This window comes from Protopterus annectens, chromosome 13.part0, assembly GCF_019279795.1.
Source record: "Protopterus annectens isolate FY-2018-M chromosome 13.part0, PAN1.0, whole genome shotgun sequence".
Classification (NCBI taxonomy): Eukaryota; Metazoa; Chordata; order Ceratodontiformes; family Protopteridae; genus Protopterus; species Protopterus annectens.
The window spans coordinates 637,805,550-637,820,179 of NC_056747.1; the positions used below are offsets into that span (position 1 = coordinate 637,805,550).

The 14,630-nt window shown below is 39.3% G+C and overlaps 1 protein-coding gene across 1 annotated transcript in view; it reads right to left on the bottom strand.

Moving 5' to 3' along the window:
- The window catches only part of AKAP10 (A-kinase anchoring protein 10), a gene marked incomplete in the record, with an annotated part of 1,224,755 nt that overhangs the window by 152,854 nt on the left and 1,057,271 nt on the right, over positions 1–14,630 (bottom strand). The window contains 1 exon segment of the mRNA XM_044054325.1: positions 11,438–11,490. Coding sequence (XP_043910260.1) covers positions 11,438–11,490 — 53 coding nt within the window.

The window sequence follows — 14,630 nt, forward strand, 5'->3', positions numbered from 1 at the left end:
GCCAGAGTAAAACACACACCTGCCCACCTCTTCTGAAGTGGAAAGAAACTATCTTTGGGACATGTGTTGAAGAAAGATATTAATCAAACATGTGCTCTGGGCTGCTTAATAAGGTTGTCCCTCCAGTTTTGCATGAGTCTGAAAAGTGGCATCAATCTTTTTAGAAGCAGAGAATGATAAATCCAGTCTGCATAAATGACATTGAGGACAAGTAATATGAGGCACAACCCAAGGTTACTCCACCTTAACTTTCACACACTGGTTAAACATTTTTGTGGGGAAGCAAGAGAGGTACAGGTCTACCACAGAGGAATTCATGAACATGGCAGTACTTCTAAAGAAAAGCTTAAGAATGGAACTACAGACAGGGAAGTAGAGGAGAGGTCACATTATCCTTGGTCACCTAAAATCCAAGGACTTCAGTATTAAGCCGCGGTGGTACAGCGGTAGCATTGTTGCCTCACAGCAAGAGGTTCTCCTGTTCGATTCACGGCTAGAATGCCTTCTGCGTGGAGTCTGCATGTCCTCCCTGCGGTCGAGTGGCCTCCAAAAGACATGCTTGAATGGGTGTGCCTTCACTGAAGGTTGGGCGTTGGGCTGGCAACTTGGCACTATAAAAAAATTTACTGCCAATCATTAGTGGACCAGAGTTCTGCTGTGGTGACCCCTAACTGGGAAAAGCCGAAAAGGCAAACAACAAAACCCTTTTTTTGGGAACACTGCCAAGGTGGGAGATGATCCCTTAAGCCTCAGCCTATAAGACAACAACTGGACAGAGGTTGAGCAACTGGTATTAGACAATAGAGTTCCAACATGGTGGGAAATACAAGTAGAATGTAACACCATATCATGACAGACCAGTATGGGGCATATAGTTATGATGCACTCCCACAAGGATCAATCTTATCAAATATCAAACAAAGCATGCAAAACTATATAGCCACACTCTGGTGGGGTTCACCTGATGCAAGAGGACCCATGGAATTTTCATCTACTCTTGATGGCAAGCCTTTTATGACTTGTGGGGTGACTGAGTGAAGACTTCATAAACCTAATTAGTCTGAACTTTAGGCCTTAACTGGTACACTCAAGGGCTTGTTTCACATAAGATAGTAGGTCATGCTCCATACTCAAGAAAGTGTATTGGTACTTAGATCCTTTCCAGTAGTTAGTGTACATAATTATGGATAGGAGCTGTTAATGAGCTGCTTCTTGTTGTCTAGGATTTATTTCCCTCAGCCTCTATTTGTTTAAATAAGTGACTCTGAGCAAGTTACTTAAACTACTCCTTCATATTTCTGTACTTACCTTATAAACAATGGTCTTTGGTGCCTCTAGTGTTTTGCTGCATTCTGCTCCTAGTAATTTTGTTTATAACAGATATTTTAAATGAAAACCTTTGTACATTATTATTTTTTTCCTATTTGTGTCTCACCAAAAAAAAAAAAAAAAAAGTTATGTACTTACCATAATGTTTGATCTGTGTTATCATATTCCATGCATTCCTCTACATACGGGTGTCTGATCTGTTCTCAGCCATTTCAAAGCTTAGGATCTAGTGCTCAGGCTCTTCCCCAACCCATAATCCCCATGTACAGTAGGAACTAGTTCAGATAAAGTTTGCCCCCTACAACTACTGAAAACATCTTAATAAATAAATAAGCATATAAAACTAGTAAACAAGGAGGGTGAACCAGATGAGGGGCACAGGAAAGGAAACCATAACTGATAAGGCAAATCAGGGGATATGAGGATGGCAGAGATCTTCAATGCTGACACTTACTTAACTAAGTTTGGAATCAAGGGAATGGGGAAAAGGCATAAATATATTGTCCTAGGAGCCAAGGGTAAGTCAGAGCATCCCTGGGAGACTCCTCCTTAAATCAGAGAGAAGAACTTGTTGCATTTGGTGTTCAGGGGAGAGGTAAAGAGATCACAAGGATGGTGCCAGAGGATTAAAATCTGCTCTGCAACTAGTGCATTGAGGGACCACTCATGAGGGAACAGGATGGAACTACTTAAACTGTCTGCAAAAATGTTCAGCCTCTCCAGGATATGCATTGCTCTTACTAAGTGGCAAGAGGATATCACCCACTGCCAAACCCTCATTGCCTCTTGACACAAGGGGTAAGATCTGGTTGTTGCTGATCGACCACTCTACTGCTAATGTCTAATGAAGCACACTCATGTGAAACCTGGCGAGTGGGACCAAAGTTATAGAGGAGGCCATGGAACCCAGAACTCACCCAGAAGATGGAGAACTAATTTGGCCAGTGGCTTCTTGTGTGAGAGAACCTGCTGGGACTGAGAATGAAAGGCTGATATTCTTGACTGGGAAAGCCTCACTGTGAGAGCTGTCATATCTAAACGAGCTCCAATGAATTTCAGATACTGTGAAGGCTGCAGCTGAGACTTCTGAAGGTTTATTGTAATCCCCAGGTGTGCTTAAAAGTGGAACAAGCAGTCCATAGCAAGGAAGGGCAGATCTTTGGATGGGGCAGTTATCAGCCAAGTTGTCTAGATAAGGGAACAATTAACTCATAAGTAGGATCAAATCCCAGGATAGGTAAAGTTAATAAAGTAAACCCAGGAGCCAGCTAGAAACCAGAAAAAACACCACCAGCAATGGCACAAACAGCAATTCTTCTCCATGATCTCCAGATCATGTGGCCCAGGCAGGTATGACACTAGCCCTGAGTAGCATCCTGCCTTTGACCAGAATGATACCACAGTATAAGGACAAAATAATTAACTTCAACAATTGGCTAAGCTTCTGGTGTCATTCAAAGGGGATCCAGTATCTGTCTGCCTGGGACAACATGATCGACAAACCACGATGCTTTGCCAGAGATGGTCTGCGCCCTTCACCCCTGGGATTCAGGTTACTGGCTAAAGCTCTTGCCACCCCTATAGTGCCTTTTTTAGGCAAGGTTCAAATGACAAAACTACCAACATAACAGATACAAGCATGCAAAATCTGAAGGTAATACTACTCAATGCTAGAAGTCTAAACCTCAAAATGCACTCTCTCGAGGCACTCCTAAAAATGGAGAACATCGATATCTGTGCAGTAACTGAGACCTAGTTCAAGACTCCAGAGAGCATCCCTGCAATACCAGACTACATCTCTTACCACACTTTTCGGCCACCAAACCAAGACCAAAACACAAAAGGTGGAGGAGTGTCCGTACTCACCAAGGATATTCACACCTCCAGGCTAGTTGCCCACCACAATGCATCTGAAATTCTCCAGGTGCAACTAACACCAGGTAAGACTGCAATCCAAACTGTAGCTTGCTACAGATCCCCCACCATGCCCCAAGATTCTCACTACACCTTTCTAAACATACTGGAAAATATTAGGATACAACCAAACACCCTAATACTGGGTGATTTCAACTACCCTGCCATTAACTGGGAAAACTACTCTGGTAACAACACCTTTTCCCAACGGTTCTTGGAATTCATAAATTCCAATGCCCTGGATCCACTAATCCACTGTCCCACCAGGGGCTCCAACATCCTAGACCTGCTCATTACCAACATGGGAGATAGATGCTCCACACCACTGATCACCCCCTCACTGGTCAGGTCTGACCATAAGCAAATCACCCTTGACATCCACATCCCACCCCCACCCCCCAGTAAGGAAACCTCTGTAAAAAACTTCTCCAAAGTCAACTTCATGCTACTTAAGTCAGAAGTGACAAACTTCATGGCACCCATGCAGACGGAAGCTGAAGGTTCGACTGCTGAATCCTACACTAACATACTGTACAAGCACATCCACTCGTGCATGAATCGTGCCATCCCAAATAGAACCAAGACGCTCTCCTCCAAAAAAAAAGAAGCCAATCTGGTGGTCCCCTGCCATAAACAAACTATACAGGTGCCAAAATGAGCAAGTAGCTGCACCATAAGCCCAACACATGAAACAAAATGCTCACAAAGAGTATTTTACTCCAGTCTCTTTATTGTTAAGTGCTTTCTTCCCCAGTATACACCTCGGGGACTTCCTCAGAACAAGAAACAGAAGAAACTACATTGCTCCAAGTCAACACCTTTTATATGCAATGAAACAATCAATCAATTATTCTCCCATAATTTTAAAGACATAGACACTAAAACACTAAAAACCTTTGTACTTTAAATATACACATAAAAAACTTTAGAAAATGTTAAATTTTACATTATTAAAAATAACATATTATACAAAACACAATAAAAATTCAGATGTTTAAAGTTATTTTTCTTAGAACAGGAACCAGGGAAATATGGCCGTTTAACCCTGGTTCAACAGTGGCATTTAATCTAATAATCCAACAAAACTCTCTAAGATCAACCTGAAGCTCCCACCAACCAGCTTTAAAATTCAGTGGGACAACTTATAAAATGCCAAACTTAAATCTTGTATCTCCCTCACATGCTAGTGTGTGCCTATACAATGCATTATTTACATTCCCCTTATTAATGGCACAAAGGTGTTCATATATCCTGGTCTTAAAATTCCTTTCTGTTTTGCCGATATAATAATATGAACATGTTTGGCAAACTGAAATATATATAACACCTCTCGTGCTACAATTCCCCTTATGTAGAGGAATGCCCCTACCATGCCCAGCTATCAGGGCCACGTCACTAACTAAAATGTAGGGGCATTGATTGCAGCTACCACATTTAGTAGTTCCTTTGATAAACATAGTCTTGGTAAGAAAAGTGCGCTCTGTCAAATATTTAAAGTTCCTCCCAGCTTTGTATATAAAGCTTGGTGTCTCACCAAGTGTATGAAAAATGTCAAAGTTTCCTTTGAATATATGCCAATTCTTCTTTATAATGTCCCTCAATGCACTTTCACCTGAACCATAAGGGATGACCATACTAGTGTCAAAACTGACCCTATAAGTATGTTGACTACCAATTTTTTGAATGGTGACACCACTTCCCAATAAGGGCTTATATTTTGAAGTGGTGAGACACCAAGCTTTATATACAAATCTGGGAGGAACTTTAAATATTTGGGAAGAAAAATCTGGGGAATTGTTGGGCTAGGCTTGTATAGGCCCTAGGGCCTATTGAACAAGATTTAGTGCTTTCTATCTTATTAGAAGACTTCATCAAAATAAAGTCACTCTGTTTTTCACTGAAGTTATAATAAACATTTGTACAAGCATAGAACATCACTTTCTGCTTTTAAAAATTACACAATTTCTTCACTAGGTCCTGTATTAAAAATGAGGGCTGCTAAATTATGATGAAAATGTATATAAAGAAAGCTGGTTTTAAAATGATTTTATGAACAAGTACAAAGTGTGTTTATATGTCTTTTATACAAAATACATTTTAAAATATGTGATTTCAATTATATTACCTTTCTGGAAAGTTTATATCTATTTTAACAAGAATACTTTTGTATGATTAGGAAATTATGTCATTTTTAAAAGCAGGAAATGATGCATTTTTTTAAGCAGGAAATGTCATTTTTAAAAGCAGGAAATGATGTTCTCCCTGAACAAAATGTCTTTCAAAACGGGTGAGGTGTGCCAGTTAGTTAAGTGCACTCTCAAAAAAGTAGACAAGCTGCAGACTCTCTTCCCAAACCTGTCCAGAGTGCAAGATTATCTATTTGATAGGTGGATAAAGGAGCTCTTCTCAGCGAGATCTTTTCTGGTGGCTGCCGCAACAACCATGGATTCAACTGCTGGACTCTTGCTCAAGTGCGAATGGTCTTTTGGAGACACTAAAACTTTGTCTCGCTTCTTAGGGAACGGTTCAACTGTGTCAGGTTCCTTCCATGCCTGTGATGGGATAAGTTCCATCATCCCATCCAGGTGAGGTACCACCCTAGAACTGATGGGAGAGAATCAAAAGCCTTGAGGAAAACCAATTCCTCAGAAGAAGGTGTTTGAAAAGACCAATCCCCCTTTCTGTCTAAATTGTTCAAGGATTTCTCTAAATAAGACATGCTCAGGGGAGATCTGGGGGAATCTTCTCCCTCATCGAAATCAGTATTTGTGGTGGGGGATTCCTCAGGGGAAACTAAGCATCTCCTCTTACAGCTGTGTTTTCTGGGAACCTCTTCTGTGGACTGGTCAAGAGAGGACTCAAATACATATAATACCTCACGAGGGACAATAGGAGACTCGCGAGAACTAAATGTCTGATGGGACAAGAAGAACAGGCTGTGCACCTTGGGAGATCCTATGGGAGAGGGTTGGATCAGACTGAGGAAGAGAAGATATATCCCTTGTTTGATAGAGTACACTCTCAAACAGCTCAACCACCGAACTTTGAACAGCTCAAGGGAGCGGGTCTGGAACTCTAGGAGGAAGCTTGACCCTGGAGGCTGCTTGGTAAGGATCTGAGGCAGTCTCCAGAGCTGAACTGTCAAACGCTGAGGCTCCTAAAGGGAGGAAAGGATATGAGGATCTCAGATCTGATCCCAACTTTTGGAGTCTATGCCAATACTATGGCTCCAGGAGAGAGAGACAGCACCGACAAGATCGGAATCAACCTTGACAGAGAAATGACCGAATTGAGGAAACATGAAGTCTTGATGCAAACCCAGATCTAGCCTGGGCTACAGTTGGATCCAGACACTCTAATGCAAGGGATCAGATCAAAGAAGAACTATAATCTGCTGACAGGGAGAAGTATATCTACTGGAGTCAGTGATGGTTGGAGCCAGGAGTACCTCCAACTGGCTCTGGGTCCATAGGAAACGACTCATACTTTTGTCCACATCAGTTTCGATGACACGTCTGGAGGATCTAAATGACTCGAGAGATAAAGCAGAAGGAGCAGGTCTGGAGGAGTAAGGAAGTCTTGTAGGATGACAGATTTAAGTCTCGGAAACACAGGGTCCAGGGAGAACAGAGGAGGAGTCACAGGGCTTACAGTGATAGGATCTGAAGCTTTAGCCATTTTAGGATCTGGAGCCAATGAGGTGGTCAGATCCGGAGAGTGTTTCCTCGAAGACTTAGATTTGACTTAATTTTTTTTTTTTTGTATCTATCCTTACTCTTGGATGAGGAAGAGGCAGAGGAAGATCAAGCCCCTGTCTTCCTAGTTGTCAAAGAAGTTGTCATACCAGGTGATCACTGGATGACATCCTTTAAGATGAACTTGTTTTGTCTCTCCACAAGCTCTCTCTGGCCAAAAGCCTCACAAATTTAACAAGCTACATCCGGGTGTGAGGGGCCAAGACAATGCACACACTTTTCGTGTGCACTGGAGGGGGGTAACCTGTGTATGCATAACACACACTTTTTAAACCCAGAGATTCTCTCAGTCATCTTAACCAAGGTCGCACTAGAACAACAAAGACTATACTAAGAATCATATACACTTTACAAAAATTAAACTACGTAACACTTAAGGACAGAATCTACCCAACTTAAATCCTAATGTACAGAAAGTTTTTTTTTTTTTTTTAGGAAAAAATACAGGGAAGGAGAAAGGAAGATACAGGGCAAAAATTTGTCAAGAAGTGAGAAAGAAGTAGGTAATAAAAGTTAAATCCTTATCTGAATCACACAAAAAAAGTTCAAATACTCCTAAGCATCAAAAAACCAGTCAGCACTTCAAAGCAGCAAACAAGATCTGAGGAAGCTCCTTCTATCCATGGGACTTATGGGTAGGGGAGGAGCTTGAACACCAGATCCTAAGCTTTGAAATGCAGAGTATGGAACAGGGACCCATATGTAGAGGCATGGATGGAAAACAACATCAGATCCTCAATTAATTTTATCTTCAGTAATGTATATAGATAGCTGGGGGGCATCAAAAAAGTTTAATGGATGCACCACAGCACATGCACAGGCCCTGAGTATTAAACTCTATGGACACATCCCCATGTTATTACTCCAGTGATGTTGCTGGAGGATACAACAGAATTAAGTGGGTGTGTTCTTACTAAAAAGTTTACAAAGCGTTATATTAATAGTATGACGGGGAGGAAAATGCATTGCAACATTTAAGTTATAAAGTGCCGCAATGTAAAGACCAAGTGGAGTCTGCAAAAGATTCATGTGGATCAGTGCACTACCCTGGTTAACACATACCTATAAAGACAAATGAAATAAAATAAAACCCAGGCCAACAAAAAACAACTGACACAAAAAATCAGGTAAAGATCTGAAGAGAATTAATAAAAGCTTTATATATATATACATATATATATATATATATATATATATATATATATATATATATAGATATATATATATATATATATATATGTACACACACACATTATATATATATATATATATATATATATATATATATACACACACACACAAACACATATACACACACACACATTTTATATATATATATATATATATATATATATATATATATATATATATATATATATATATATATACATACACACATACATACATACATATATATACACAAACATACATACATGTAGGTCCCCTTCAGAGTATCAAAATTGCAGAACATCGAACCTCTGATCATCGAGGACCAAAGTTCTGCAATATCGAACTTAAAAAAAAACTAAAACATGAAAACAAGCAAGCCTTCCTGCACCTCCTGCTACTAAAATATACCAACTCCGAGATTGCACTACAGTGAACAGAATGGCACAGAATGGGAAATTTAGTGTTGTCTTCACTGTAGTGTGATCTCTGAGTCGGTATATTTAAGTCGCAGGGGGTATAGGGGGTGCAGGGGGGTTTGCCCTGCTGCAAAACTTTACAAGCAGAGTTTTTATATTTCTTAATTTTGTCTACTTTCATGTTTGATGTTGTACAACATCGATCATCTTGTCCTCGATGATGTGTGGTTTGATGTTCTGCAACTTTGAGCATTTGAAGTAGACATTATATATATATATATATATATATATATATATATATATATATATATATACATACATACATACATATATACGTACATACACACACACACACACACACACATACAGTCTGTGTGTATATGTATATATATATATATATATATATATATATATACACACACACACACATACATACACACACACACCCACACCCACACCCACACACACGTGTGTGTGTCTGTGTGTATACTTATTAACATCTAAACAAATTAGCTATGTTTCTTGTAACACTGACAGTTTTAGGTACTCTTAACTTTTCTGAATAAAAATACATTTTTATCATGCTTAACATAGGCTTGCTGGTACTGTCTGTCTGAATGAATTCTCCAAAATGTATTTGGGAATGTGGGTCTCCTCACTGTAATGGCTCCCTAATCTGTGGATCTGAGAAAAATGACAGCCAGCAATTCTCAGCTTCTGAGAAAGTAATAGGCAAGATGCATCAATTTAAATATCAAGGTATTTAACAGCAAGGCAGCCTTGCAATAACAGGAAGCAACTTGTACTCTGACGGGACAATGTTTGTTGTTAACAGAAAGTGAAACCAAATGACAACTTTTACTTAGTGCTGTCTGTATTACTGCGTATTGCTAATAAATTGCAAGTCAGACTAAGGAAAAGAATACTGCAGATGAGCATTCATCAAATTGCTCAAAAAGCCTTGTGTTAAATAACCAGCAAGCTTGCAGCAAATTTTCAGGCGATTTAGTGCTTTAACAACAATGTGATTAGTATGCAATTTAAATAACAGACTAGAGCAAGCCATATTAATATTATGAATATGTATTAGGGGTTCCAGATGGATCAGTAATATTTAATTGTTGACCATGACCAAGTCTCTGCTAGGCACCAAACAGAATTGCTGCAGAATAAGGACTGGCAGACAGGTAGAAGTTAGCAAGACTGATGCCCTTTTAAAGATATGTTTGAGTCCCAGCAGTACTTTTGGCATCTCTGAGGATGATCAAGTTGCCAGCATAAAGGGCAACTTGTGGTTAAGCAAAATGAAGAGAAGTTCATTAGAACAGCAGAAAACAGGGTGGGTCCTAAAACAAAACACTCAGACACTTAATGTACAAACATCAAGCTGCCTTCATCATCCATTTTTCAGATGAAAGTACAATCTTTGAAAAAGAAGTTAAATCACTTGCAGGGACCATTTCCAAAGCCACAACGGTGATATTTTAATAGAAGCGACAAGTGATCAATCATTTCATAGGTTCATAGATTAGTACTAGGCTAACTGCCCTTGCGAGCCATTTAAGCCTAGCCAATTATCCCCTGTGAGATTCAAACCCTGTACCTTGTGTTTGTAAGGCAAACACCTTAACCACTAGGCCATCCTATCCAGGCATTTCAAATGCCGTAAGTAAGCCCTTACGGACTGCAATAGTAAGACAGCCCTTTTCTGTATTTGTAAATACAGTGTAACACTACAGACAGCTGCTGTGAGAATTACAGTTGCTTTTAAAGCTATGGTTAGCACGTCCAAAAAGGTCATACTTCTTATTTTTATTTGTTATGCAGGTAAGCCAACTGGCACATTTGCCCCTTTTTAGGGGTGACTCAGGACCACTGCCTGGTTAAGTGACCTGCTCAGATTCAGACAGTTTGCAAGCTGAAACTGAGGAAATCAAACCTAGTACTACACTAAACATCTCATAAAGCAATGCACACTAAGTGTGAATATGCTACTTTTATCAGAATATTAACAAGTAAAATTCGAGGAGAAATTGTTTTATAATCACTGAACTACTCTGGATATGGAACTTTAGGAACAGGAATGAATGCTGTATGCTTCAGTATGAGGGGGATTACACCAGAGACTGATAAACATTTGGTATTAGGTGAGCTCTGGAAATCAATGGTGCTACCATTTCAAGAACTGGTAAATGAAGGTCAGTACATGAGTGAAGATTTTTGTGCTGCAGCTGGTCTAGTAGTTCTTCAACATTTATAATGGATGCTTCTTTAAATCATAAGATGTAAATGCATCAGAGTCCTAACATTATGGTTTGAGATAAGGTGACGTTACATAAAAAGGCACATTATTTGGGATGCGGTCTTGAAGGTGATAAAGCTATCTGGCATCTTTGGGTTCTGAAGAAAAGGCTTTTTGTGATGCTTCGAATCTGGAGTAATAAGTAGAAGCACTTTCGTCTTTCAACTATTCATAGACTTCTTAAAGTTTACCAACAGTTGAAAGACAAACGCACTTACCTGCTTTTAATAAAAGTGTCCCTTCTGCATCTAGACATTACTCTTAAGTCCACAGTAATCACTGCTTCACATACATACACAAAAAAAAGAGCAATACTTAAATTAATATTAAGAGAATGACTGCTGGACAGAAGATAATGAAGATACGGAAAGGGCTACAGGGTGACAAACCCTGCATGCCAAACTGCCAATATCCAGCAAAGCAAAAGGAATACCACAAAAAATGTAGTTTAGGATGAAACTGGTGCTTGTTTACCTGAAATCATTAAACACTTAACAGATAGTGCCAGCATTTACCTAAAATGAATGCAAATGCATATAAAAGACACCTACCTCATCTGTGTTACCTTGTACCCATTTCTTCATAGCCTGAGAAAACATCGAGCCTAAAGGGATGTTAAAAGAAATGCAAACATAAGTCAATGACTACATCTTGCAGCACTGGGAATCAGCAATATATCAGTCTTTACTTCTAACTAGTGGCAGATAAGTGGAGGACTGGACAACAGTAATAACTTTAAATAATGACATGAGTAGTCATTACACCAGCAGATCTTCAGAAGGAAATTTTGAAGCATGTCCAAATAACAAAAAATCTTACTCTATTAATCTGGACCTGGTAAAAACATTTAATTTATTATACTTATAAAAGGCACAGTCCACAAGGCACTCACCTGTACATCTTGTGCCTGGGTATAAGGGATTGGCTCACTACCACAGTCCATTTCCAGTCACTGACTGAACCAGAACTTCTTGAAAGTTAATCAAGATTTAGTAAGAAAATATATCATGTCAAACAGCTTTCTGCACATTTCCTAGCTTTGAAATAAAATGGTTTGAACTCACACCGACAAACAAAACCTGAAGAAAACCTGTAATCAAACAACTAGGGGTACCAGAGGGCATTGCTCACTTCAAACTGAGAAATGTCTCAATTTGAAGGCCAAGTGAAGGCTTCCCAGAAACTTTAGAGTCCCTCAGCCTCAGGCAGCAAGCTGGTTGGTCAGACGAAATAAACCATGCACCATGCTGTGAAGTGACTGTCACACAAACTATGGTACATATCCATGGCTACAGCTTAGGGGGTTTCTGTACTGCCAAGGGGCTGACAGCTCAAATTCACACCCTAGGTGGCACAAACAGCCATCAAAGAAAGGTGGTGATCTTCTAGGAGCAGAAAACAGCAACACTGTAGTAAATATCCAAAGAATTTATTTGTCCACAAGAACAGAGTTTAAGTGCTTTTGTATAAGTACTTCATCAGAATCACAACACTAAACACATCCAGCACTCTTAAATACCCCACCCTTAAAACCCTAACCAATAAAAGCAACAAATACATTAACCCACACTACGACTGTTAAAAAAGTAATGTGAAATATGACCCAGCAAACACTAGAGCCTCACAATGCATTTAAACATTTGATGTTAATAATATAAATTAATAAATTCATATCAAAACTAATTCAAATGCATACAATTCATAAAAATATTTTCATAAACAAACAACATATATACATATTAAGACAGGTTGATAGCCTAAGAAATATATGTGGAATCATACCACATATGATTTCAACTTTAAAATGCTAGCTATAGAGGTACTTTCATTCAAACCCTGGGGAGAAGTAGAATTGAGCCTCAGTTGCCACCACAGCTCCTTGGTTTCTAACAGATCTTCCCAGGGTCCCCCCGAGGTCCCTTTATAAACGTTCCAAAACAAAGAAGCTGAGGTCCTTATGCTCACTAATGTGCTTGGCCAATGCTTTATTTTATATCCCCCTTCCTGATGTCCAATCCTTGCCCATGCATACGCTCCTTGAACTTCCTCTTTGTTTTCCCCACATAGAAACACTCACATTTTGAGCATCTGGTGACATATATAACCCCCACTGAGTTACAATTACTGTGAAGCCTTGAAAAAATATTAAAATGATTCACTGTGACACAATCTCCTTCAAAGACCATTTTGCATTGGGCACAATTGCCACACCTATAAGTTCCCCATTTTTTGTTTGTAAACTCCAATCCATGGTCAAAAGTGCCCTGTTCCAAATGATTCTTCAAGGCTTTCCCTCTCCTGAATATGATTTGGGGTTTTTGATTAGCCACCATGCTCATTTCCTTAAAAAGGGAAAAAGTATGCCAGTATTTGTAAATAATGCTTCTAATGTGGGCAGCCTCATTGCAATATTGTGTAATAAATACTCCTTGTAAATCCAACCTATTTGTACCACCTCTTCTGAAAAAACTGCTCCCTGAAACTTAATGGGAACAAATGAGGGGAATAATCTCTCTCATTTGGCTTTTGACTGTTATATCCCTACACACCTGCGTGACCATCTCAGTAAGTTACCCTCTGCTAGAAAACATATGTCCCATTTTCTCACATTCTTTGTTAAAGGTTTCCCAACTTGAAACCATACGGGCTAGACGGATGTATTACCCCTTGATGATACCAAACTTTTGATGGGGGGGGGGGGATAAAATGTAATATACTGTTGCTGTAGGTTGGTTTCTGATATATGGTGCTAACCCATCTCTTGTTCTGTATATCCTTGGACATGGTAACATCTAAATAATTCATACCAAAGGGGGTGTATTGATAAGTAAAGCTCAAAAAAGGGGTAGATGCATTTATAAACTTAATAAACCCATCGGTTTCACTCACTTCACTATCCCACACAATAAAAATGTCATCCAAAAATCGGAGATACAAATTCCAAGGTGTTCTCTCAAAATGTGGGAATAAAATGTGTCTCTCCAATTGTACCAATACAATATTTGTGAAAATAGGGGCACAAGAAGCCCCCATTGCTACCCCCTTTCTTCGTCTACAGTACTGACCTTCCAGATAGACAAAGTTATACCTTAATACCAATTCCACACACAGAAGAACATTAACAGTGTTATTATCCAGGCTAGTACACTCACACAAGAAGTCATGAAACCATTCTAATCCCGCATCATGTGGGATAGTATTGAACAGTTCAACCACATCAATTGTAACAAAAACACAGTGTTCACTAAGTTCGACAGTTTTCATTTTCATGAGAAAATCCCAGGAATATCTGTAAATGTGGTCAAAGTATCCTAAACAGTCCTTTAAAATAGTATCTACATATTTGCCCGGGGGGGGGGGTTAGATTTTCTTGCATTAACAATGGGCCTAATTGGTGGATCAGTGGTGCTCTTGTGTATCTTTGGTATACCAAAGATACAAGGTACCACTGGGTACTTGATCTGGAAATAATCAAAAATATCAGGTGCAATTTCCCCCTCATCCAACATATCTTGGAGATAAAAATCAATATGTTTGTATGCCAAGTTAATAATGTTGATGGAAGTCTCTTCATATATATCACTATTGGTGACATGACAGGTAATTTTTGATACATATTCCACCTTACTCATGACAGCTGCCCCACTCCCCTTGTTGGGTTTCATAACCCTCAGTTGTTTGTTTCCAGCAAGTTGTCTCAATAAACTGGACTCAACAGCATTCCCCCGTGTATCATTTCAGGAG